Source organism: Fonsecaea nubica (assembly GCF_001646965.1).
Source record: "Fonsecaea nubica strain CBS 269.64 chromosome Unknown Scaff122, whole genome shotgun sequence".
In the NCBI taxonomy this organism is placed as follows: Eukaryota; Fungi; Ascomycota; class Eurotiomycetes; order Chaetothyriales; family Herpotrichiellaceae; genus Fonsecaea; species Fonsecaea nubica.
The window spans coordinates 451-22,179 of NW_019173795.1; the positions used below are offsets into that span (position 1 = coordinate 451).

A 21,729-nucleotide genomic window follows, 5' to 3' on the forward strand; every position below is an offset into this window, starting at 1 on the left:
GAGGAGTAACTATGAGAATAAGAAGTGTAAGTAGGGGGAGGAAGAGTAAGGAGGGTCAGGAGAGCGATGAGGGAGTATGAGTACGAGAAGGCATATGATGTATTATATATATATATGTCTTTTAGTTCTAGGTACCTCAACCTCCTTCGCGAGAAATATTCCTAAAGGGCAAAAAGTGACAACATGTCGAGATGCCTTGTGGATAAAATCGAATACTTTGTATAACTATTGTATATTGTATATCATATATCGTATATCCTTTCTTTACACCACAAGCCAACCTTCTTCCTCCCACTATCCCGCATACCTCATGCTTTTCAGTCCGAGGACCTCTCCGACCGCCCAATCCACGCCCGATACTCCCTGATCCTCCACCCCGCGCCGCTCCCACCACTTTTGTCGTCTCCCCCTACAAAAACCACTCTCGCCGCAAAGTCCGTGACGGTGCTGACGGAGCCGCCGTCCTCGGTGCGCGTCTCGAGTTTGCCCGTGAGGACAATGTCCGTGGTGACTCCCTCTCCACCCACGTTCACTCCGGTGGCGTAGACCTTGTCGACGGTGTGTTTGCGGAAGGTCACGACGGTCCACGCGCCGGCGCGGCTGGTTGCGATTTCTGGATGTTGTGTATAATTTCAGTAAACAGAACCACCGTTGGGTAGGTAGGTGGATAGGTAGGTGTGTGCGTGTGTGACCTGGATGGACGGGATGGACCAGGTCTGGACAAAGAGGGGGGTAAAAGTGACGAAAAACTCACGCTCCTTGCCCTCAAAGGCGCCAGTAGCCGTGACGAAGCGCGCGTCAGGCGTAAAGACCTCCTCAGCCAGCACGGTCCCGACATTGTCGTCTTTCTGGTCGGCGAGGTGGAAGAATCGTCCCAGCAGGTCTTTGACGGCCGGACTGATCGGTGTGGGCGGCCATATGGTCGATGATATTGCTGGGTGAGGCATTCTTATTCACAAATGTGTACTAAGTAGTCTTGATATATGCCGCGGGCGAGGGGAGTGGATTTGGGATTTGGGATTTGGGATTTGGATTGAATGTCTACCAGAAAGAAAGGGAGAGGTGAGAGTTGGGATATAGACGCAGAAACACGTTGGGGAAATATACTGGGGAGGTTCAACGAGAAGAACTGATAGACGTTCAAGGTGAGACGAGTCGGTATGCCCCGTCATTCCAAGAACACAACGACAGAACCAATCCCGACAATCGCGTTGGCAACAGTCCGGGGAGTCTTCGCAGACTCCAGAGTCCCCGCAAAGGTTCTCTCCAGCGACCTCGCGACCGGCTTCAAGGGAGGAGACAAGCCCAGCCCAGCCCAACGGGAGGAGTTGCAGTTCCGAAGGGCCGACGACTGATTTGTTACCAGGCAATGCATCTAGCGTTCAGCAAGGGAGACCCCAGATGGGTAACCAGTTTACCCCGGCCAGTGTCTATTCCAGTCTTGAGGAGCTGAAAAGCGAGGACGGCATAAGAGGCTGCCAAGTCGCCGAACACCGAAGCATCCTCATTCTGAAGAAATGTGGAGAGAGTTCGGGGGATGGGGATGGTGGACTCATGGTAGCTGGAGTCAAAGACACGCTTTGGTGCCAAAGGCTTCAGAATTTTGATTCGACATGTCAGAATAACCTTTGGGTCTTGTTTGCTAGTATCGTCCCCCTCCCTCCCACTAGAAAGCGATATCGCGATTCATCAGTGCCTCGTCAGAGAAGACGGACGAGAATACGCTCCAGTCGTCGAGGTTGAAGTCCTGGCTCGCGCAGAAGATGTCCTTTAGAGATTGTCAATAGAGAAGAGCTAACGGGTAGAATGGTGTGACTTACCCCGAACGGAATGTCCACGTCGTTGGCGAGACTGAAGCCCTCGTCGGCGCCCGTGCTCGCGGGAACATCGGTCCTCAACGCCTTGTTGACAGTCTGCCGAGCGACGGTGGCGACGTCTCGAGCAAATGGAAAGTTGAGCTCCGAAGATGTCACAAACTCCATGTGTCCAAAGTAGCCGGCCGCCACGTCGAGCAGGGCCACGTCAGACCGCGCAGACGGCAGAGACGGGAACTTAAGGATGTGTATGAAGAGATTGATCAGCCCGATCATGGGGTAGTAGAAGGTTGGCCTGTGTCTGTTAGGCTAACGAGTTTGTCGTTCTGCTCGGTCATACGCACCATTGTATCGAGGCACCGTTGATCTCCAGGCTTCTCGCGATGATGATGATATTCCTCGCGGCTTCTGCAACCGTGTTCGAGCTGAAGATCAGTTGGTCTTGAGTGACCACACCCCTGCCGTTCCCGAAGATGGTGCTGTACACCCACGGGTAGGCAAAGATAGTGTGTATCGCCATCAAGCTCCCGTAGTAACCGCAATGCATGAGGACCGTAGGGAGGTACCTGGCGCCGTGGGGGACCTGAAAGGACCGGAGGCGGTCGTCTGGTCTCAGTCCTGGAGGGAGAGAATCTCTCCATTCATGCAGCTGGTGGTCCAGTTCTGCTACGGTTTCAAGCAGAGTGTTCGGCGGCTGTTGAAAGGCCTTGACCGACATGAGTCTCTTGGAAATCCGAGAGGATATTTGGGCGTGTCGAATAAGATAGGTGAATGCCTGCACGTCAAGAGTGCTTCCTGGACATGCCTCGGTCGGGATCTGACAGCTGATCTCGTCGTCATCGATGGCCTGGAGAACATATTAGATGGTACACGAGAACAAATCGGTCGAGGTAGTCATGACTTACAGACGGTCGTCCAGAGCGGTGAGCAATATGCTTCTCGCAGCAATATATGGCCCAGAACAGCCAACTATAGTGTAGTTCATCATGGGCAGCCAAATTCCACGCTTTGGCCGGTCGCCGATGCAATCCTTTTGCCTGAGCCACTCGCGCCGCGCCGGCACAGAACATGTACTCGAGGGCGGGATTGCCGAGACCCTCTGAGAAAAAAGCCTGCCAGATGTGGTGAGATGAGATTCAGCAGCGAAACATGCGGATGTTTTACCATTGCGATCAGGGCGCGAACAGCGAGCAAACCCGTGGGGGTGAAAAGTAACTCGATGAGGACGGACATGGCACTCTGAAAATAGCTCCATGCTTCAGCCTGGATCTCTGTGAAACTCATTGACGTGTGTTTGGAGAGGTAGATTCGACATCCTGAGGCATACACGGTTTTGCGCAAGGCGAACCACGAGGCGTCATCGCCCGACACCAGATCTCCTCGTAAGTGGGCTCGAAGGGCGCTTTCAAACTCGGGTCGATACACAATGCCGAGAGTTGCGTCGAACGATTCCTCAAAGTATGCTTTCCAGTATCTTGTCAGCCTTTGCATGAGAGAGAAATAGACAACGACATCACTTGCCATTACAATATTTCCAGGCAGTCTCGGGATCAGGTTCGCGGTGTTGGGTACCTGCGATTTTGCTCCGATCCAATGTCAAACGCCTCGTCCACGTGGTTATAAGCTCTCTGGCGCTGTTTTCAAAATCTGGGACGCCAGTTCTTTGTGCAACCCAGTCTAGACCGGGCCTTGAGCAGACCGATAGCCAGGAGCCCGGACCTGTGCCAAAGCATAATCAGATAGAGGCTTTGAGGGTTGGAGGTAACCGGTACATTACCATGATGTTCCCAGTTCACCTCGAGAGCCGTTAGCCTGCACGGGAATTGTCCCAAAGGGGGTATACTTACCACCTGTGGAGCAAGAATAGTGGCCTCCTTGTCCATGTTTGTAGCGTCAGAGTCTTCCTTGGCCTCAATCTGCCTGTTTGAAAAGGGTTGCCCGGACTGTTGCACCGTTTCCGCCAAACTTGGGGTGGTTGAAGTGGGCGGATTCTGATATGTTGGCACAACTTTTCCTGGCACGAAAGACGTCAATGTAGGATTGTCGAGCAATGAGGTCTCCAGGTCGATCGACCTGATATGCTGGGTTTCGTTCCAGGTGGATGATGTTGCGTTCCTGGCGCTTCCAAATTGTGGTCCGAGGGTTTGCGCCACCAGGGTGCTTTGGCTGCTGATACTGCCAGGATGAGCTGTGTCAGACACCGATGGGGAGGTCCTGGTCTGGCTCTGGTTCTCTATCATGGCTTCCATCCGAGCTATGCGACCCTCCAGCGAGGTTTCGAGGCCGCTGCCATGCCTTCGTCGCCCTCGTCGAGATTCGGGATAGACACATTCTGCTCGAGAAATCTGCATTGACGTTTGAGAAGATCCCTGTTGGGTAGCGACTTGGGGTAGAGTACCTGACATTTGGCACACGGGGTTCCTCCGTCGCCTGGGAGTTTTCAACCATGTAAGCCTCAATACAGGTACTGACGCGACCAAACAGCTGGGGCAAGCATACACTTGACCTTCCGTGCGCGACATTGGCCGCACGCGTGAGCCTTCTTTGGCAATTCCCGCTGGCCTACCATTTGCAAGCTTGTTATTGTTCTAGGCTTATGCTGCCTATGCCGGAGGAAGTGACTTATAACCGCGTGGGAAACGATGTGAAGACTGGAGAACCTGCCCTGGCACCAGTCGAGTTTATATTGCGGGGCACCGGGGGTATATAAGCCCCATACCACTATCCCAAAGAAGAATGTGAGCCGAGGGCAGGTGAAGCGATAAGGCGATAAGCGGCTAATAGCGGCAGGAGGTAGGAAGTAGGAAGGATTTTCCGCTCATCACGGTCTTTTTTCGCTCTTTCTTCGCTCTATATCTCAAGGCTACACCACTAACGCCGCGAATCGATTGGTCCCTTGCACTTCAATGACAACATGTACTCTAGAGGTCAGTCTAATGGCCTCCCACAAACCCTCTCGCTGACCATCATAGCCACAAGCTGCATGTCTGCCAGTCACTGCTCTCAGGTCAGTCCTGGTTGATGGAGAGTTGTTGCTTTTGGCAGGGCAGGGTCCCTTTCTTCACATCTACAATGAAGGCCGAGTCATCATTTCATCTACACGGATCTTCGAGATCCAACCTATCTGTGGGATTCAGATCGAGTCGCACGATGCAGGGCAAGTCTCGAGTCAGAGCCATCAGATCGTGCTCTGGGGAGGGGCATTTTGCTGCACCGCTGTGTTGGCGTTGGGCAAATCGGGAGCTCATGGGTCAGCCCTGGTACCTGAGCTCACTTTGTCGAGACCATTCAACTGCGGAGATTGGATTCTAGACGCAGCTTTCCACCAATCCAGCATTTTCCTGCTCACTGCACACAATCAGCTTCTAGAGCTGTCCCTTCACCCACATGCAGAGAGCACTCTGAAATGTGGGAAATATGCCACAGTGAATGGCCCAAAGTCATTCCTGTACTCCGGCTCCCTTGCTGTCACCAAATCTGGCCAAATTATCGTGGCTTCTGGGACCGTCTTTGGGGAGATTCTAGTCTGGACTTGCTCGAGGGAAAAAAGCCTGGACCAGGGGTCCACATCACTAAGACACATCTTCAATGGTCACAGAGGTTCCGTTTTCGGTGTGTCCATCTCTGACGGCTTCGACCTGGGCGCGACTCACTGCCGCTTGTTGGCGAGTTGTTCTGACGACCGAACGGTAAGAATTTGGGACATTAGTGACTGTGACTGTACACCCCACGCCTCCAATGATAGCCTAGAATCAGCCGAGACAGGCTTTGGACTTGTCGGTCAAGGAGGCAACACCCATATTGCATCCGAATGGGGTCATCTCTCTCGCATTTGGGATGTTGAATTTTTGCAAAACATGTCCAACAGAAACGGCGTCTGTCTTCTATCCCGGGGTGAAGACGGTGCCTGTCAATTGTGGACCGTCGAGCTGCATGCAGGGACTCCGCCAGAGATACCCCTAACGGCCCGTCTGAGGGCAGAGTCAAGTGATCGACACCATTCTGGGAAGAATGCATGGTCCATGACCCACGTTAATGATGGTCAAGATTTGCTCGTCCAGACTGGCGGCGCTGATGGGCAGATCATCTCCAGAAGATTTGATGTCTCGCGTGGGAGCATGGCCTCGTCTGCCACCTTCTCGACGCCTTTCAAGGACATTACGGGTTCCTCGATGTCATTGAAGCATTACTTGTTCTTGCACTCGGGTGCGTGCTTGGCTGCTACGGATCGAGGCGACTTATTCCGATTGACTGCTAGCCATGACAAGTTGAATTGGATCAGCTTAATACCGAATCCTGGAAGTGGCGGCCTTGTGCTCTGCTCCGCTGAAAGCCTGCAGCTCGTTCTCGTCGCATATCAGAGAGGTGGACTGTCGGCGTTACTCACCAACAACGACTCTTTAGTCCCTGTCGAATGCGACCTCGAAGGTGCAATTTCTTGGATGCGGCTTGCCTCTCCACATGCCACAGAACTGCCATCGTCTACAGTTTGTGTTGTTGCCTCGTTGGCGAATCGGAAGACAGTCATCCTCTGGGTGAGCATCAAAGACGGTTCAGTCCAGGTGAGCCAAACATCTTTGAAAACACCGGAAACCTTCACTGTCACGTCTTGTTGCTACGACAGCTCTAGCCAGGTGTTGGCTCTTGGTTCCCGTGCTGGAGCTCTTGCAATCTATCGCCATGTGACATCTGAATCAGAAACATCTGGAGAGCCATCGTCCCTTCGCCATGCCCACGGCACGGATAGTGTTGCTTCCGTCACTATTCTGCGAGAAGATGCGCAACCTTCCAGGGAGACAATCCATGTTCTGACGACAGGACGTGACGGAATATACGCAATCCATCGTGTCAATTGGCCACAGTCCGCAGACACGCAAGAAGCCACCGTGACGGCTGTCCACAGGTCTGCTCTCCCGTTCGGGCCCAACATTGAGGGGGCTTTCTTTACGTCGGGCCAAGAATCATCACATGTGACAGAGCCAGATTTGATTCTCTACGGCTTCCGCTCGACGTCATTTGTTGTTTGGAATGAAACACAGCAATCTGAAGTGTTATCTGTCGAGTGCGGTGGGCCTCATCGCAGCTGGGCGTTTCGAGACTGTTCCAAGTTTCGTGATGGAGGTGGGAAATCATTTGTCTGGACTAAAGCCCGCACATTGAACTGGCACTCATCCCAGGGATCCAACCACGAATTGATCCAAAAGGGAGGGCAAGGGCGTGAGATCAAGGCTGTGGCTCGCAGTCCTGTGTCGTACGATCGCCTCAAACAGGAACACCGCGCCCAAGTTCTCATAGCCACAGGAGCTGAAGACACCAACATTCAGCTCTTTGCTATACCTCGTACCGCGAAAGCTACATGCCGACCTCGACCATCTGGGGAATCCGTACCAGACACCTCTGCGTTTCGCGCCGTGTCGACTCTGAAGCGACACAATACGGGCATCCAACATCTCCAATTCTCACCGTCGGGTAGATACATCTTTAGCAGTGCTGGATGCGAAGAATTCTTTGCGTGGAAAGTCACCTTTGACGTGCCCGGCATTGAAACCGGAGTGGTACTATGGGACATGATGCCGACTCGGGAAGAAGACTCGGATGCGCGGATCATGAGCTTTGATTTGCAGTGTAGCAACTCTGAAGACGAGAACGCAAGTGAGGAATACACGATCGTGATGGCGTACTCGAACGGAAAGGCAAAGGTGGTACGCTATACACCTGGATCCAGCAGGAGTAACGAGATGTTTGAGACGCTGCGAGAAATCAGCTACGGTTCCTTCTGTGTGATGCAGGCTTTCTTCCTTTCGCCGAGCTTCATCCCAGCTTCGACCTTTGGATCTGACGAGCTTCGAGTGGGAGCGTTGTCGGCGGGCACCAACGGGATCCTAAACCTCAGCCTTCTGAATCCCCGCTCTCCGTCTAATCGGTCGACTGTTTCGCCCGATACAGCGCTTGAATCGCCGATGGAAGTCCACAAGGTGCATCAGAGCAGCGTCCTTGCCATGGACATGATACGCCTCAGTCCCACAACCTACCTCGTCGCGACCGGCGGCGATGACAACGCACTAGGCCTGACACTGCTTACTGCTTTACCTTCATCTACGATCGCGCCCGCATTAGAGACCAACACCGAAAGACAAGCACCCTCCTACCACTTCCGGACGCTGCTCATTCCTGCCGCCCACGCCGCAGCCCTCACGACGTTGAAAGCCACGAACCTCAGACGCACACAAACGGGCTATTCGGTTGTCGTGGTGACCGTGGGGAACGACCAGCGCGTCAACGTCTGGGATGTCCATGTCGACTCTGGTAGGGACGGTGAGCCTGTCATTCCCCACGTCGGGCAAGATGAGCTCTTCGAGGCCGTCCAGGTGAGACTCGTCGGAGCTGGATGGACGGCAGTTGCGGACGTCAGTGATTTGGACATTATCGAGGACGAGCCCGGGACTATGGAAAATGATGTAGGGCACGGTGAGAAGGGTGGGGCCGAGAGAGGATGGAGTATCCTGGTGGTGGGTGTTGGGATGGAGCTTCTGAGGGTGGTCGCTCGATGAGGCACAGAGATGGTTCCGTCCGGAAGGGGGAGAAAATGATACTTCAATATATCAAGTCCCACCCAACCTGTAGTGAATGACAGCTGGATGGCCTGATTGGTATCGGTGCTCAGGGGCTTGCAACCCCGTCTGTTGTTCGCCAGCCCATCCCGTACCTCGTGAATACACCTCATCTACCTACCTAGCACTGACGTCCACTTCAACCTCCTTAATTATTTCTTCCCTCAACTAGTCCCCGACCCGATTGTTCGACACTTGCAAAAACTCTGACGATAACCATCCCAACCAAACTAAGCTTCAGGCGATGGCCTTTCCCCCGTCGTCCAGCACAGCACAGCAAGGACGACCGTACCACATCGGAGTATTCAATAGCAAGAAACCTGTGAGAACGGCGCCAAAAACATTTTCCTCACAAGCCCAACCAAGTAACAACTCTCCACATCCCACTGCAATGTACTCCTGCAGTAGAACCGAGCAAAAAAATGGAGCCACTCAAGAACACCCAAAAAAATTAGTTCCTATGGGGATCGAACCCATGACCTTCTCCGCGCCAAGACTTTCGTTGCGCCTCTGCAATGAGGTGAGGCAACGAGATGATTGTAAAGGAGATGTGATAAACCACTACACTAAGGAACTATTTTATCTGTGTGACAAATCAGATCACTTTTATGATGTATGTTGTATATAACCCTCGAATATTGTGAACGGAGACCCGCTAGCCTCTAATCTTCCCCGCATTTGTTTCGGATCTTTCTCCTCGTCAATTCTCCAATTCAACCACACCACACTCCACCATGTGTGTACCCGTTCAAGCCCATTGCAGATACTTACTTCGGCATGAGCCTCGGAGAGGAAGGACACCAACAAAGGCCAGAACCCCCCGGTGGCCTGGGTGATCAAACAGCCGCGGGACAAGTAATCCCTTGTCTCGAAAAGCTAGCCCCTCAATGGTACTTTGCGGAGTTTTTTGAATCTCTCAAAGTCCGTGGAGGTCTGTCCAAGTCACTGCATCAAGTGTTTTCTCGGTAGAGGGAGTTTGTCGGATATACATCGTACATCGTTTGTGGATAAAAGAGCAAGATAAAGCAAAACGTCTGAATACTCGGTACCAGAGAGTTCTGGACTTGAGATACTGAGAAATTTCTTTGGATAGACTCAAAAAGAAAGAAGGTAGGAGACCGAGAAGGAGAACCTGGGAAAAAGAATAGGTTGCAGTGAAGATGGAATACGATACGTCTACCCTCAACGGCGCACCCATCACGGGTAACGTCAAGCATGAAAAGAACACCACCAGCCCGAATCGAGGGCGCATAAGGATTCAATGCGACCCGACAGACGTCTCCATCCTCAACCAGCCCGTCACGTTTGCCTTCTCCGGTCGAACCGCGAAGAACAGGTTCCTCAAGGCACCCATGACCGAGAGACTGTGCCATTGGAACAAAGAAGGCGAGGATATTGTATGTCACCCTTCCCTTTCGGGTTACGTCTATTGACCCTAACACAGTCCGCTCGAGGCATGCCCAGTCCCGAGTATCTCAACCTCTACCGACGATGGGGCGAGGCCGAGATCGGCATCATTGTCAGTGGGAACATCATGGTCCGCTATGACGCGGTCGAGGCATACGGCAACCCCATCCTCGTCGACGACCACGATGGCCGCCTCGCAAAGTTCAAGGAAGTCGCCGACGCCGCAAAGGCTCACGGCTCGCTCTTCATTGCCCAACTCTCCCACCCGGGAAGGCAGGGCGGCAAGTACCTGAACCCGAACCCCGTCAGCGCGAGCGATATCCAGCTGAGCATCAAGTGGGCGGGGAACGAGTTCAACAAGCCGCGACCCTTGACCATCCCGGAGATCAAAGAAATGGTGAAAAGTTGGGGCGAGACTGCGTATCTCTGCTGGAAAGCCGGATTTGATGGCGTCCAAGGTAGGCACTTGGAAAGACTGAGATCAATCATACAAAGGCTGAGACTGCTCCCCTCTTTGAACAGTGCACTGCGCCCACGGCTACCTGCTAGCCCAGTTCCTGAGTCCCACCACGAACCGCCGCACCGACGAGTATGGCGGCGACCTGAACAACCGCTCCCGCATCGTCTTCGAGATCATCGAGGAGATCCAACGCCGCGTGCCGGACCCGTCGTTCATCATCTGCGTGAAGCTCAACTCGGTCGAGTTCCAGGACAAAGGCACCACGCCCGAGAACGCGCGGGACCTGTGCCTGAAGCTGGAAAAGGCGCGCGTGGACTTTGTCGACTTGAGCGGCGGCACGTTCGAGAGCCGAGCCTTTGAGCACAAAAAGGAGAGCACCAAGGCGCGCGAGGCCTACTTTATCGAGTTCGCCGAGATGATCCGCCCGCTCCTGAAGGAGACCAAGGTGTACATCACGGGCGGCCTGAGGACCGCGGCGGGCATGGTCAGGGCCGTCGAGTGCGGCGCCTGTGACGGGGTCGGTCTCGGCCGACCCTTCGCCCAAGAACCGTACCTTGCCAGAGAGCTCCTGAGCGGGAAGATCACGGGCGCCATTGAGAACTTTTCGCCGTTGCCCCTAAACACCCAGTCTACGGGCACGCAACTACATCAGATCGGCAAGGGGGACGAGCTGATCAGCGACTGGAGCGACGAGGGCGAGGTCAAGCGGTGGATCGAGGCAGACACCAAGGAGACGGCCAGGAAGATCAGCATCCTGCCCGTGGTGGACAGTTCGGGCTATCCGCCGCTCAAGGCCGAAGTTGGCTTCGCCTATCTCGAGACTTGAGAGAGACAAAAACATGGGCCTGGGTACCTCGAAGGCGGAGTTCATCACAGACAAAACACCAAAGAAAGTTTTGGATATAGAGACCCGTTAGAACGTCCCGTAGACATGACAATACACAATCAGATCAAAACTGGTATGCGATTTGAGGATTTTTTGGTTAGACGTTGTTCATTGAATTTTCGAAGACCGGCGCTTTTCATGCCTGGCCCCGCGCCAGCAACAGACCATCTGACTCTGATCTGATCTGATCTGTGCTTCCAGACGCCGAAAATGACCTCGTGCCACAATCTTCATCCACAGGCGTCGTCGTGCCGTCGTCGTGCCCCGTGTGTCCTTGCTCAATTGTGCGTAAACAGCACGCCCTCACATTCGGACTCACTCTCCTTTGGGGGATTGACTTTGCATCACCACCCACCACCACAACCGCAGCCGTCCTTTTATTCCTGCTTAGAATTTCTGGAACGCCTTGACCGCCTTTCCTGTTCGGGGCAACACACGGAGAACGTTGAATCGGACCTGGAGATATTCCCGCACGGTTAGTCTTGTGCTCATGCTTGCGTCAAGGAACCTCTGAAAGAAATTCGGGGCTCTCCGAGAACAGCAAAAGGCGGGTTCTTACAGTCTTGCTCAAAGGTCTGCACTGGCCCACGGTGACCTGGTCACCTTCTTCCACACGGAAAGCCGGGGAAACGTGTGCGGCCAGGTTCTTGTGCCTCTTCTCGTACCGGGCGTATTTGGGGACAAAGTGGAGGTATTCCCGACGGAGGATCAAGGTTCGGTGCATCTTGGTGGAAACGACGGTGCCGGTGAGGATACGGCCTCGAATCGAAACCATGCCGGTGAAGGGGCATTTCTTGTCTGTTTTGCCAGAGATTGTCAGAATGATGAAATTTACCCAACAAGTAGTTTCCCCCGTTTGACGCTGCAACTAGGGAAAGATCCCTTCAAAAATTCCCCAGTGGAAGAACAACTGAGCACCGGAAACCACTGACCAATGTACGATCCCTCAATCGCAGTCTTTGGCGTCCTGAAGCCCAACCCGACGTCCTTGTACCATCTTCGCCCGCCCTTGCCGACTCTCCTGCTCTTCGCCGCCTTGGATTTGTGGTTGAGGAAGATGTGAGGCTGCTTCTGGTAGGCGCGCTCGGCCTGGACTGTCAACTCGGTCGCCATGGTTGCGGATGTTGTTGACAGGAAGGAAGTTGAAGTGGGCGCAAGTGGTTGGAATTTTACAATCGGGCACAACGCTAGCAACCTTTTGCCTGTGGACAATTGATGGTGCGCATTCAAAATTCTGCCAAGACATCAGAAGAGGCTAGTCCTCAACTGGCGAGCGACAAATCACGTGCTTTCGCCACCCACTCGTGTTTACATAAAACCTTGGTTAGGTTTAGCTCGTCACGGTGAGGCTACTGGTGGGGACGCGGATTGGGGCCTCGACTTTTGGAACCAAACATCATTGGGAGCAATGCAAAGAGTATCCTTAGAACAACCCTACAGATTGAATGCCTCGGTGAGGCGATAAGGCGCTGCCAATGGCCGATTCTACTACAGATCAGAGGTCTAGCAGACCTAAATCCCGACAATCAATTGCGCACGTGCCGTCCGCGAAGACGCACTCGTCGAGGGACAATGCGACAACGGATATTGCTGCCCTTCAAGCTCGACACACAGAGGCTAGGGCGGTAAAAAAGAAGTCGCGTGGCAAGAGTCTTGGTCCAGGCGGACTGGAAGCTCTGAAGGAGTCGACGGGAAACGCAACAAAGGTAATCACGAAACTACGATGTGGTGATATGGCGCATTTGTTGACTCTCTGGCAGCCTACGACGCCGTTTCAAATCAAATCCATACTCAAACCTTCCATACCTCTGACACCTCCTAAAGCTATACCGTCGTTTGACGAACTGCGCAAGCGGAGTACGGGAAAAGACAAGGCACAGACGAAGAACAACGCCGAAGAGCTGCTTATCGACTTCTCCACTCCAGGGCCGAGTGGGCAGAATGCAGGCGCGGTCGCAATGTCAGGTGCTGAGAATGTCGCTGACCCCTTTAGTCCTATGGCGCGACGATCTCCCAGGAAAGCCGAGGGAGCGGGTGGAAGTGCGGAAGCCCGAGAGCGCGAACAGGAAGAGGAGCGGAAGCGCAAGGCAGAGAAGGAGGCTATATTGGAACGGAGAGCGGCGAGGAGGAAATCGCTGGCAAATCGTCGAGTGTCGTTCGCGCCCGAGGCTACCTTGCATACGTGGAGCGTCATGGAACTTGCTGAGGACTCGACTACAAGTTCGGCCTCCAGTTCCACACGACGCCAATCCTCGATGACAGCACAGTCACCCGTCAAATCGATACCATCACCTGAACCGGCAGATGCGCCTTCGACTCCTGCTGGGCAGACTGAAGAGCCACTGGTCAAGGAGTCTCCTGCGAAGCAGAGGGGCGTCCGCCAAAGTAAAGGCAGCCGCAGAAGCTTAGGTCTCGCAGAACCCACGCTCGATGGGGAAGAGCTGACGTATTCTTCGAGTCCCTCGGGAGATGTCACCACTAATAGCAGTCCTGTTAACTACGAGGAAGGTATCGAGTCTTCAGATGAGTCAGACACCGATGGCGATACGGCGATGAGTCTGGAAGACGCTACTTCACATACGGTAGCTTCTGAGGATTCTGGATCAAGCACCCCTTCCAGTCTGGAAGAACGCCTGCGGCAAGCTGCCGAACAGGCTGGAACCCGCGGTATAGAGTATGACGAGCATGGCGAGGACTCTCTCATGGAGATCGTGACGGGTACTGTAACAAACGCCTTCCAGAATTGGGCACAAGGTCGGGCTCATGGAATCCAAAGCAACGAGATGGACGAGCAGGAAAACCAGGTCACATACATTCATCCGCCACCAATAACTCACGACAACGACCCAGAGATTGATGACGAAAATGGGGATCAAAGTGGCGAGATGAGTATGGATGTCACAAGTGCTGTTGGTGGTATAGTGACGAGTCGGTCTCCCGGCAAGAAAGGCTCAAAATCACCTCTCTCACGCCGCAGAAGCAGCATGCGCCATCGCCGCTCATCTGGGAGTGAATCCGTCTTTGATGAGACTATGGACTTCACAGCTATCCAAGGAGGGATCATCTCTGCTGGGATTGAAGAGACAGTGAACAGCCGTGTGTCCGACGAAGATATCAGCATGGAATTCACACAGGTGGCTGGAGGTGTCCTGAGTGGAGCTGCTAGTCGATACTCGATCGGCTCGACTCAGTCGGATGAAAATGAGACCATGGACATGACCACTGCCGCCGGGGGAATCCTGCCCCCTATTGAGGAGCAGACCGAGCCCCAGACGGATGTGGAGGAGCAGACCGTAGCCATGGACATGACCAGGGCGGTAGGTGGCATCCTTGTCAAACACGGCAATGAGACGACAAGACAGTCTCCTGAAGACACCATGCTTTCTTCACCACAACACGTACCACTTGACCAAACCACTCCGAAGTCCCCACCAAAGTCGCACCAACATCGAACCTCTATAGCCTCAGAGACTGGCAGTCCGAGCATTGCTTTGAAGCCACGACTGTCAGGCCGGTCCCAGCGAAGCGCCACGAAAACTGCTGCTACTCCGCAAACTACACAACATAATAGCACACCGGTCAAGTCACAGACTAGGAAACAGGAGGGCACTCCATCAAAGCAAATCACTCCACTCCCTACGCGACCTGAGTCTCCAAACAAAACTCCATTGTCTGCAAATGTCTCGCACCGAAGTGCTTCGCCAAAGAAGCTGTTCAAAGCCGAAATCAAAGCCAGGGCATCACCAGCCTCTGCAAAGCGAAACGCACTTTTTTCCCCAGGCAATCAGACTCCCAGTGTCGTCCTGAAAGCACCCAAATCTCACCTAGGGCGTCGACGATCAAGTGGGATTGGTATTGACAAAGATGGGATCGGCTGTCCGCGAGTGACCGAACTACTGGACCGTCGATCCTCAATTGGAGACGCAGCGCCTCAGTTCAAGCTTGCTAGTACTGAGCCTACAACGTTGCGTTGTGAAGACCCACAAGAAGTTGCGCGAGAGGTCGAAGCCGAAAGAGCAGAAGAGCAGCGTCGAGAGAGCGGCAGATTTGTCATGGAACAAGAAGCCGACGAGCCTCAGGACGAGAATGTCACTTTACAGCTGAAAGACATGATTGAGTCGATGACGCCGCAGAAACCAAAATCTGGCAAGCTCAAAGGCAGAAAGAGCCTTGCAGTTGGAGGTGCTAAAGGTCTTCTAGGAAAGCGGCCTGCAGAACTCGATATGGACGATGACGACTCAACTCCGAAGCGCTTAAGAGCGGTTTCTAGAGAAGGGAGCCCAGTGAAAAAGGTTCATTTACCGAAACCACCTACCAAGGACGAAACGACTGGCAGATTTAGCACGAGACTTCAGAAATCTCTCCAGGAGATGGCTGACAGTGCTAATGCAACTCCAAGTCTCGGACCAGCGTCGCCTACTAAACACACGATAGCACCGAGCCCAGGCACTACTCGACGCTTCAAAGATGTCAAGGTCAACGATGAAGCAAGACCAGAATCGTTCGAGGACAAACTTGATAACGTGGTTGGAGCTATTGACATTTCCACCATTCAGATGGAAGAAGGATCGGCCCGGAGTGAAGAGGACAAGATCTCTCTCCAGCAGTTCTTGAACATGACCAATATTCATTTCATCGAACTGTCAACCACGAAGCGGAGACACACAATGGCACAGTCAATGCCGGCCTCGGGATCCCAGGCAGATATAGACGCCAGCAACACAGCGGATAACTTTGTTGCGGCTGCCACCACATTGCCGCTCCTTGAACTGTATCAGCATGCCACGCGAGAGCTCAAGTCGTATATCTCGGCCGGTCGCAAGATAATCCGCTCTATCGAAGCAGAAACCCTGGCCGACCAGCCACCACTTTTCCGGGAATACGTCGATGCTCGCCCTGACGTGAAGGTAGTGATGGACAACCAATTTCGCAACGGCAAGGCCAACGCTCGTCTGCAAAGCAAGGAGGGCTGGTATCAGTGGAGAGCACAGCTGGTAGAAGGCCTCAAGAATGGGCTAGAGGGTATCGACCATGGTATACACGCTGACCTTCAACTCTTACAACAACAGCAACAGATACTGGACTCAGTGCTTCCTCGGCTTAATCAAGAGCGAACTGATCTCGAGAACCGAAAGGCATCGCTACAGCAGAGTCTGGAAGAACTGGACAGTATCCATCATGAGTCATTGACCAATTGCCGGCGTGAATTGCAGGATGCCGACGAATACTATCTTCAAAGATCTGCTTTGCTCGACTCCTTGCACGAACAGATGCGAGAGAAAGAAGAGGCACTACTAGCTGCCGCCGAACTCAAGACCGAGATGAATGATCAGATTGCAGAGGCAGACCGAGTCAGGGAAGAAAGCAAGGGTTGGCCTGTCGCCGATGTCCTGGACCTAAGGTCGAGGGTAAATGCCACCGAGAAACAAACCGGCTGGCGATTGATCGCTGTGGAAGAAGAGGTGGATGAACCAACCGACTTTGGGCCTGCCCTCACCATGATGTACAAGGATGATCTACGCCTCTTCTTCTACCCTCAAGCTTTCCAATCCAAGGCTTCAGATGCACCGCGGCGCAGATCAGGGAGGAAGTCGGCATCAACTAGCGGTCCAACGGCGCCTCTTAGCTTGACTTATGCTCCCACAGACGAAGAAGACTCTGATGTCAAACCGTCCGAGCCACCAACCGAGAAACGCTTCTTCTTGCAGTTGGTCAGAAGCCAATTGCACGCCTTCGCAATGATGCCCAAACGGTCCGTATCGCCCAGAACAATGCTGTCAACTGTTTCTCAGGGTTGGGATCTTGCATGCAAAATTTCCGAAGAACTCCGACTTCTGAACCTCGTGGGCATCACGACAGCCTCCATCCTAAGTGACGAGAAACTCGGGGTCAAGGTCGTTCTGATCACGCCGAAGCAAGGGCGGGTTGATATCGAATTCGCGGTCACAGTCGCGATTCTGAACGACGGCGACATTGTTGCATCGACCAGCGTAACTGCAAATGCAATCTATGGCAGCTCGGTCGAACTGTTGAGTGGTGGAAAGGGTAGGAAAGTGCAACATGCACTGGGAAAGGAGGCTGAGAGTAGAAGCCTGGGCGAAGGAGCGTTTATCAGTGCCATCCATGGCTTCGAAGAGTGGCTGCGTGTACAGGACAAGGCGAGATCAGGGACGAAGGTGGCTGTCACGACTGCTTCTGCACCTGAGCCTGAGCCTCAGCCTGTTGCATCGACTGTCGCCTCCAAACCGGCAACAGTCCCTTCGACCTCAACCTCGACCCTGACCTCAGCGACCACTCCAGTGGCGCCCAAGCGCTCCCCTCTGGCTCCTAAACGAACCAACCCACTACAAAAGAAAGCTCTTCCAGTTCCGAAGCAGCGCCTCGAGAAATTTCAGCCTCAGGCTCTGACCCAACATCAACCTGCGCACCCTGCGGCCGAGAAAGAGAACTTCAACCCATCTCTATCGGTCTCTGGCAAGATGACCCCTCAGAAGCAGCAACAACGACAGCAAGCACCGCTGGAAGATAAACGTGGCATCGACTCTGCCGGGTGGGACGACGTGATCCCCAGGGCGGCCATTCCGCCCGAGATGCAGGAAGCCATGATGCACACGCCCATCAAGCGCGTGGGTGCTTTGAGGAGGAGTCCGATCTGATCTGATCTGACCTGATCTGATTCTGTAGGCTTTTGGTTTCTTTGACCCTGGCCCACCGACGCCTGCCTGATGATATATCTATTTGGTGTTGATGTGACGATGACTTTGTTATGAGGAGGTTTTTCTTAATTACTTTGGCTTCAAGCAAGGAGTTTGTTGGATTATGGGACTTGCATTTTGGGGCTTTGGGTTTTGGACTTTTGACTACCGACCAGCATCCATGCATGTGATGCATGGAGTTGTCATGTACATACATAGAACGAACCACCCCTGATGGACTGCCTGTCTCTGACGGATCGAATGTCCAATCGGATTGTGGTTTTGTCCTTCTCTCTTGCTGTCTTTCTCTCTCGCTTTTCATGTTATGTTCTATCTCTGCCTTTCCTTTCCTTCCTCAGCAGTTTCAGTTTAACGACCTCGTCTTTATAAGTATGTAAGTAGGTAGGTAGGTATGGTATATGTAGATGGAACAAGGCTCTGGATTTCAGGGGGTCAGGGTCTTATATTGTAGGCTCGCAGGACTCGTGTTTCCTCGTCTTGTTCTGTCCTCTGGATATTGTAGCATTTTAATCATCGTCACTCACTCCTCCCATTGAGCGAGCCAGCTAGGCGGTAGGTAAGGAAGTAAATAAGTACTGTTGGTAAGGTTGGCACTGGGGAGGTCCCAAAGAGAAGGTCTCTGGGAGGTCTCGAAGAGTAAATAAATGAATGAATGATACACGAACAGATCATGCCTTGATCAGCATCAACTACTCCTACCACCCACCACCACCACCACCACCACCCTTCCCTCCAAAGCCACCGCTCTCATCACTTGCGCCTTTGCCGCCCTTCATCTTGTCGCCGCCCGCCAGCCCGGCGCCTCTCTTCTGCTGTGCCGCTTCGTGCTTCCTCAGCTCCTCCGGCACCCTGCTGATCGAGCTCTTCATCAACATCTGCTTCAGGTCGTACAACACGTCGTTGTCTTCGTTACCCAGGAACGTGATGGCCACGCCCGACTTGCCAGCTCGGCCCGTACGCCCGATACGGTGGGTGTAGGATTCGATGTTGGTCGCCATGTTGAAGTTCACCACCAAGCTCACGTCGGGGACATCGATACCACGACCGGCCAGGTCGGTCGCGACCAGGACATCGGTCTTGCCGTCCCGCACTGACTGCAGAGCCGCCTCGCGCTGTTCCTGCGTTTTGGACCCGTGCAGTGTGACACTGCTGAATCCCATAGACTTGATGTCCCGGGCAACGGCATCACAGTTCCTCTTGATGTTGACAAAGACGATGATCGGTGGACGGAACTCTCCACTAGAGAGGATCTCGTTCAGTCTCTTCTTGCGTTTGTCTTCGCCAGCCACGAACTCTACCCGCTGTTCGACAGTGTCGACAGCCTCACCCACGTTGCCGATCGTCACGATCGCCGGCCTTCTCAGATATTTTCGTGCGATCCTCTCGACTGCGGCAGGCATGGTGGCCGTATACATCATGGTCTGGCGATACCGGTCTTTTCCACCCAGATGGCGGGACATGGCCCTGCCATCTTCCGCGTCTTCAGTGTCAGGCTTCTCATTAGTCACAGGTAGAGCATCGAGGATCTTGTTCACAGGCTCTTCGAACCCCAGGTCGATCATGCGGTCTGCTTCGTCCATGATCACGTAGCAGCATTGCTCCAGCACGATGATGCGGCGGTCTATACAATCCACTAGACGACCCGGTGTCGCGATGATGATTTCGGCGCCGTTGCGTAGATTGTAAGCTTGTTCCTCGATACTGTGACCTCCGACGATTGACACGACCGTGAATCCCAGCGGCGTTGCAAACTTTTTGGCTTCAATCTCGATCTGCTGTGCCAATTCACGGGTGGGAGCAAGGATGATGGCGTAAGGCCCGTTGTTGCGCCGCATATCGTCTTCGTCTAGTCGGGGAAGCTCGGCGATGTACACGAGCAAGGGAAGGAGGAAGGCTGCAGTTTTGCCGGAACCTGTGACTGCCACACCGATGAGGTCGCGATTTTGAAGTGCGATAGGAATGGCGGCCCGTTGGATAGGTGAGGGATCGACGTATCCCACTTGGTCGATGATTTCCAACAGCTTCCTCGGAAGTCCAGATTCTTTCCAGCTGCGCATGGGGTTGGGGATGCCGCCACCTTTCGTGCTGATGTTGAAATCCTCCTTGAAAATGCGCCAGTCGCGTTCGCGCATATGCTCCAGTTTCTTCTCGCTCCAGTGCTTGTCGATGGCCATCCGGCCGGACTCTTCCTTCCTCTTGCGCTCCATCTCGAGAATCTCCTGGGCGCGGGCAGCTCCGGCGACTGTGTCTCTCGACTGCAACGCCTCTGCATACTTTCGTGCAGCTGCATCGGCCGCCTGTTCATCAAAACCACCCAGGCGACCTCTCCCGAAGAAGGTAACGTCGGCGCGATTGTTGTAGATGGGATTGTAATCCGGTGTGGTGTCCTCTTCGGCGTTCCATTCAAAGTTGAATTTCTTTTCCGTCGTTCGCCGTCGCTTTTTCAAGGCAGAAAAGGTCGACACATTCATGTCGGCACCCATGTACCTCTGTCGGATAATCTCTGTTTCGGCCTTCTCAGTCCGGTCGTCCTCGGCGCCTCGCTTTTGTGCCCGGGATTCACCACCAAACGCAATCGCTTTAGGTGCAGGAGGTGGCGCAAAGTTGACGCCCCTGTTGGGTTCTCGTGACCGCATGGCAGCAGGACCTGTGGGCACATCTCCCCCATTCCGTAGAGCCTTCGGCCCCGTGGGCGCTGGACTGGGCCTGGGCGGTTCCGACGGCGCAGAGGAACCGTTCCGTACGACACCGTTTTGCTGTTTCTGGGCGGAAGCGGCCTCGACCTCCTTCTGTCGCTTCTCCAAAGCAAGTCTTTCACGCTCCGCCCGAGAGAGAAACTTGGGCTTACTGGCCGCGAGGTCGGCCTCTCTCTTCTTCTTGAGCAGTTCCTCCACGCTCAGTGGCGTCGCTTTCGGCGCCTTTGTCGCGCCCCATCCTTTCTTCTTCGGAGGTTGCGGCCGGACAACGGTTGTTTCAGATTCTAGGTCATCGCTAGGAGGAGGTGGCACCGGCTCTGGCGGGGGAGGGGGCACACTTGAGTCTGTAGGCGGAGGAGGTGGCGCAAACCTCGCCTCTAGCGGAGGTGGAGGAGGTTCAGTCTCAGCGGACGGGGGAGGCGGAGGTGTCTGTGGTCTTGAAATAGGGTCAACAGGAGGTGCTGGCATTTCAACTTCGCGGTGGCCGTTCACCATTGTTTCCGCCATGTTGGCGTCTGTTGCGCCGGCCGTGGACTTTCTGTCGTCCTCGTCCGGGTGGAAGGGTTGGTATGGCAAAGTCTCTTAGGGTGCAAAAAGCTGAGACTCTCGACCTAAGAAAAAGGGCTTCTTGAGAAGAAGATGAAGGGAATGGCAACAGAAGTTTATGGTTAGTGTCAAGCCCAGAAGTTGGAAAGACAAGACCAGAGACGCCATCAATCAAGCCTTGGAGGCAAAGAACTCCTTCGCTCGGTGAATCAATTTTCCGACGAGGCTGACATTAGTCAGAAGATATGCGGGGAGTGCCAGCCTTGTAGAAATCGCGAGCCATCTCCCGACTTGACTCAATATTACTTCAGCCTTTATCAGCACCACAGAGAAAGAACCCCAGTTGTTTCTTGCTATATGATATCGTACAAGAAAGAATTAAGGCTAAAACCTATCAACAAGCCGTGTCATATCCATTACTGTATTTTCGTCGGAAGGTAAAAAAAGAAAAAGATTTTTCGGGCCCTCAGCCTGGATCCATGCCATCCTCGACAAGACAGAAAATTCTGTCCAAAGACATACAACTGCTGCTCGCTCAAAGTATGTGATCGAAAGAGAGGTTGACAGCCCCCCTCAAAAAGCATATTCATAAC

At 53.6% G+C, this 21,729-nt stretch overlaps 7 protein-coding genes across 7 annotated transcripts; 3 read left to right on the forward strand and 4 right to left on the reverse strand.

The window, feature by feature from the left end:
* Positions 1 to 317: 317 nt before the first annotated feature.
* AYO20_10788 (hypothetical protein) lies at positions 318 to 947 on the reverse strand (the record flags this gene model as incomplete). The annotated part of the gene is made up of 2 exons (XM_022649044.1): positions 318 to 613; positions 755 to 947. The coding sequence occupies 2 exons, from the start codon at positions 945 to 947 to the stop codon at positions 318 to 320; spliced, it is 489 nt and encodes a 162-aa protein (XP_022494951.1).
* A 719-nt stretch (positions 948 to 1,666) lies between these two features.
* Positions 1,667 to 4,054, reverse strand: AYO20_10789 (hypothetical protein; the record flags this gene model as incomplete). Its single annotated transcript, XM_022649045.1, has 8 exons — positions 1,667 to 1,768; positions 1,821 to 2,109; positions 2,159 to 2,661; positions 2,720 to 2,926; positions 2,979 to 3,277; positions 3,342 to 3,533; positions 3,592 to 3,610; positions 3,662 to 4,054. 8 exons carry the CDS (start codon positions 4,052 to 4,054, stop codon positions 1,667 to 1,669), a joined length of 2,004 nt encoding a protein of 667 aa, XP_022494952.1.
* Positions 4,055 to 5,671: 1,617 nt separating this feature from the next.
* AYO20_10790 (hypothetical protein) lies at positions 5,672 to 8,365 on the forward strand (the record flags this gene model as incomplete). Its single annotated transcript, XM_022649046.1, has 1 exon — positions 5,672 to 8,365. One exon carries the CDS (start codon positions 5,672 to 5,674, stop codon positions 8,363 to 8,365), a length of 2,694 nt encoding a protein of 897 aa, XP_022494953.1.
* Positions 8,366 to 9,585: 1,220 nt separating this feature from the next.
* AYO20_10791 (hypothetical protein) lies at positions 9,586 to 11,118 on the forward strand (the record flags this gene model as incomplete). The annotated part of the gene is made up of 3 exons (XM_022649047.1): positions 9,586 to 9,822; positions 9,870 to 10,290; positions 10,355 to 11,118. 3 exons carry the CDS (start codon positions 9,586 to 9,588, stop codon positions 11,116 to 11,118), a joined length of 1,422 nt encoding a protein of 473 aa, XP_022494954.1.
* Positions 11,119 to 11,565: 447 nt separating this feature from the next.
* On the reverse strand, positions 11,566 to 12,291 carry AYO20_10792 (40S ribosomal protein S11; the record flags this gene model as incomplete). Its single annotated transcript, XM_022649048.1, has 3 exons — positions 11,566 to 11,688; positions 11,738 to 11,976; positions 12,111 to 12,291. The coding sequence occupies 3 exons, from the start codon at positions 12,289 to 12,291 to the stop codon at positions 11,566 to 11,568; spliced, it is 543 nt and encodes a 180-aa protein (XP_022494955.1).
* Positions 12,292 to 12,653: 362 nt separating this feature from the next.
* Positions 12,654 to 17,834, forward strand: AYO20_10793 (hypothetical protein; the record flags this gene model as incomplete). Its single annotated transcript, XM_022649049.1, has 2 exons — positions 12,654 to 12,884; positions 12,939 to 17,834. 2 exons carry the CDS (start codon positions 12,654 to 12,656, stop codon positions 17,832 to 17,834), a joined length of 5,127 nt encoding a protein of 1,708 aa, XP_022494956.1.
* A 755-nt stretch (positions 17,835 to 18,589) lies between these two features.
* AYO20_10794 (pre-mRNA-splicing ATP-dependent RNA helicase prp28) lies at positions 18,590 to 21,097 on the reverse strand (the record flags this gene model as incomplete). Its single annotated transcript, XM_022649050.1, has 1 exon — positions 18,590 to 21,097. The coding sequence occupies one exon, from the start codon at positions 21,095 to 21,097 to the stop codon at positions 18,590 to 18,592; it is 2,508 nt and encodes an 835-aa protein (XP_022494957.1).
* Between the last annotated feature and the right edge of the window lie 632 nt (positions 21,098 to 21,729).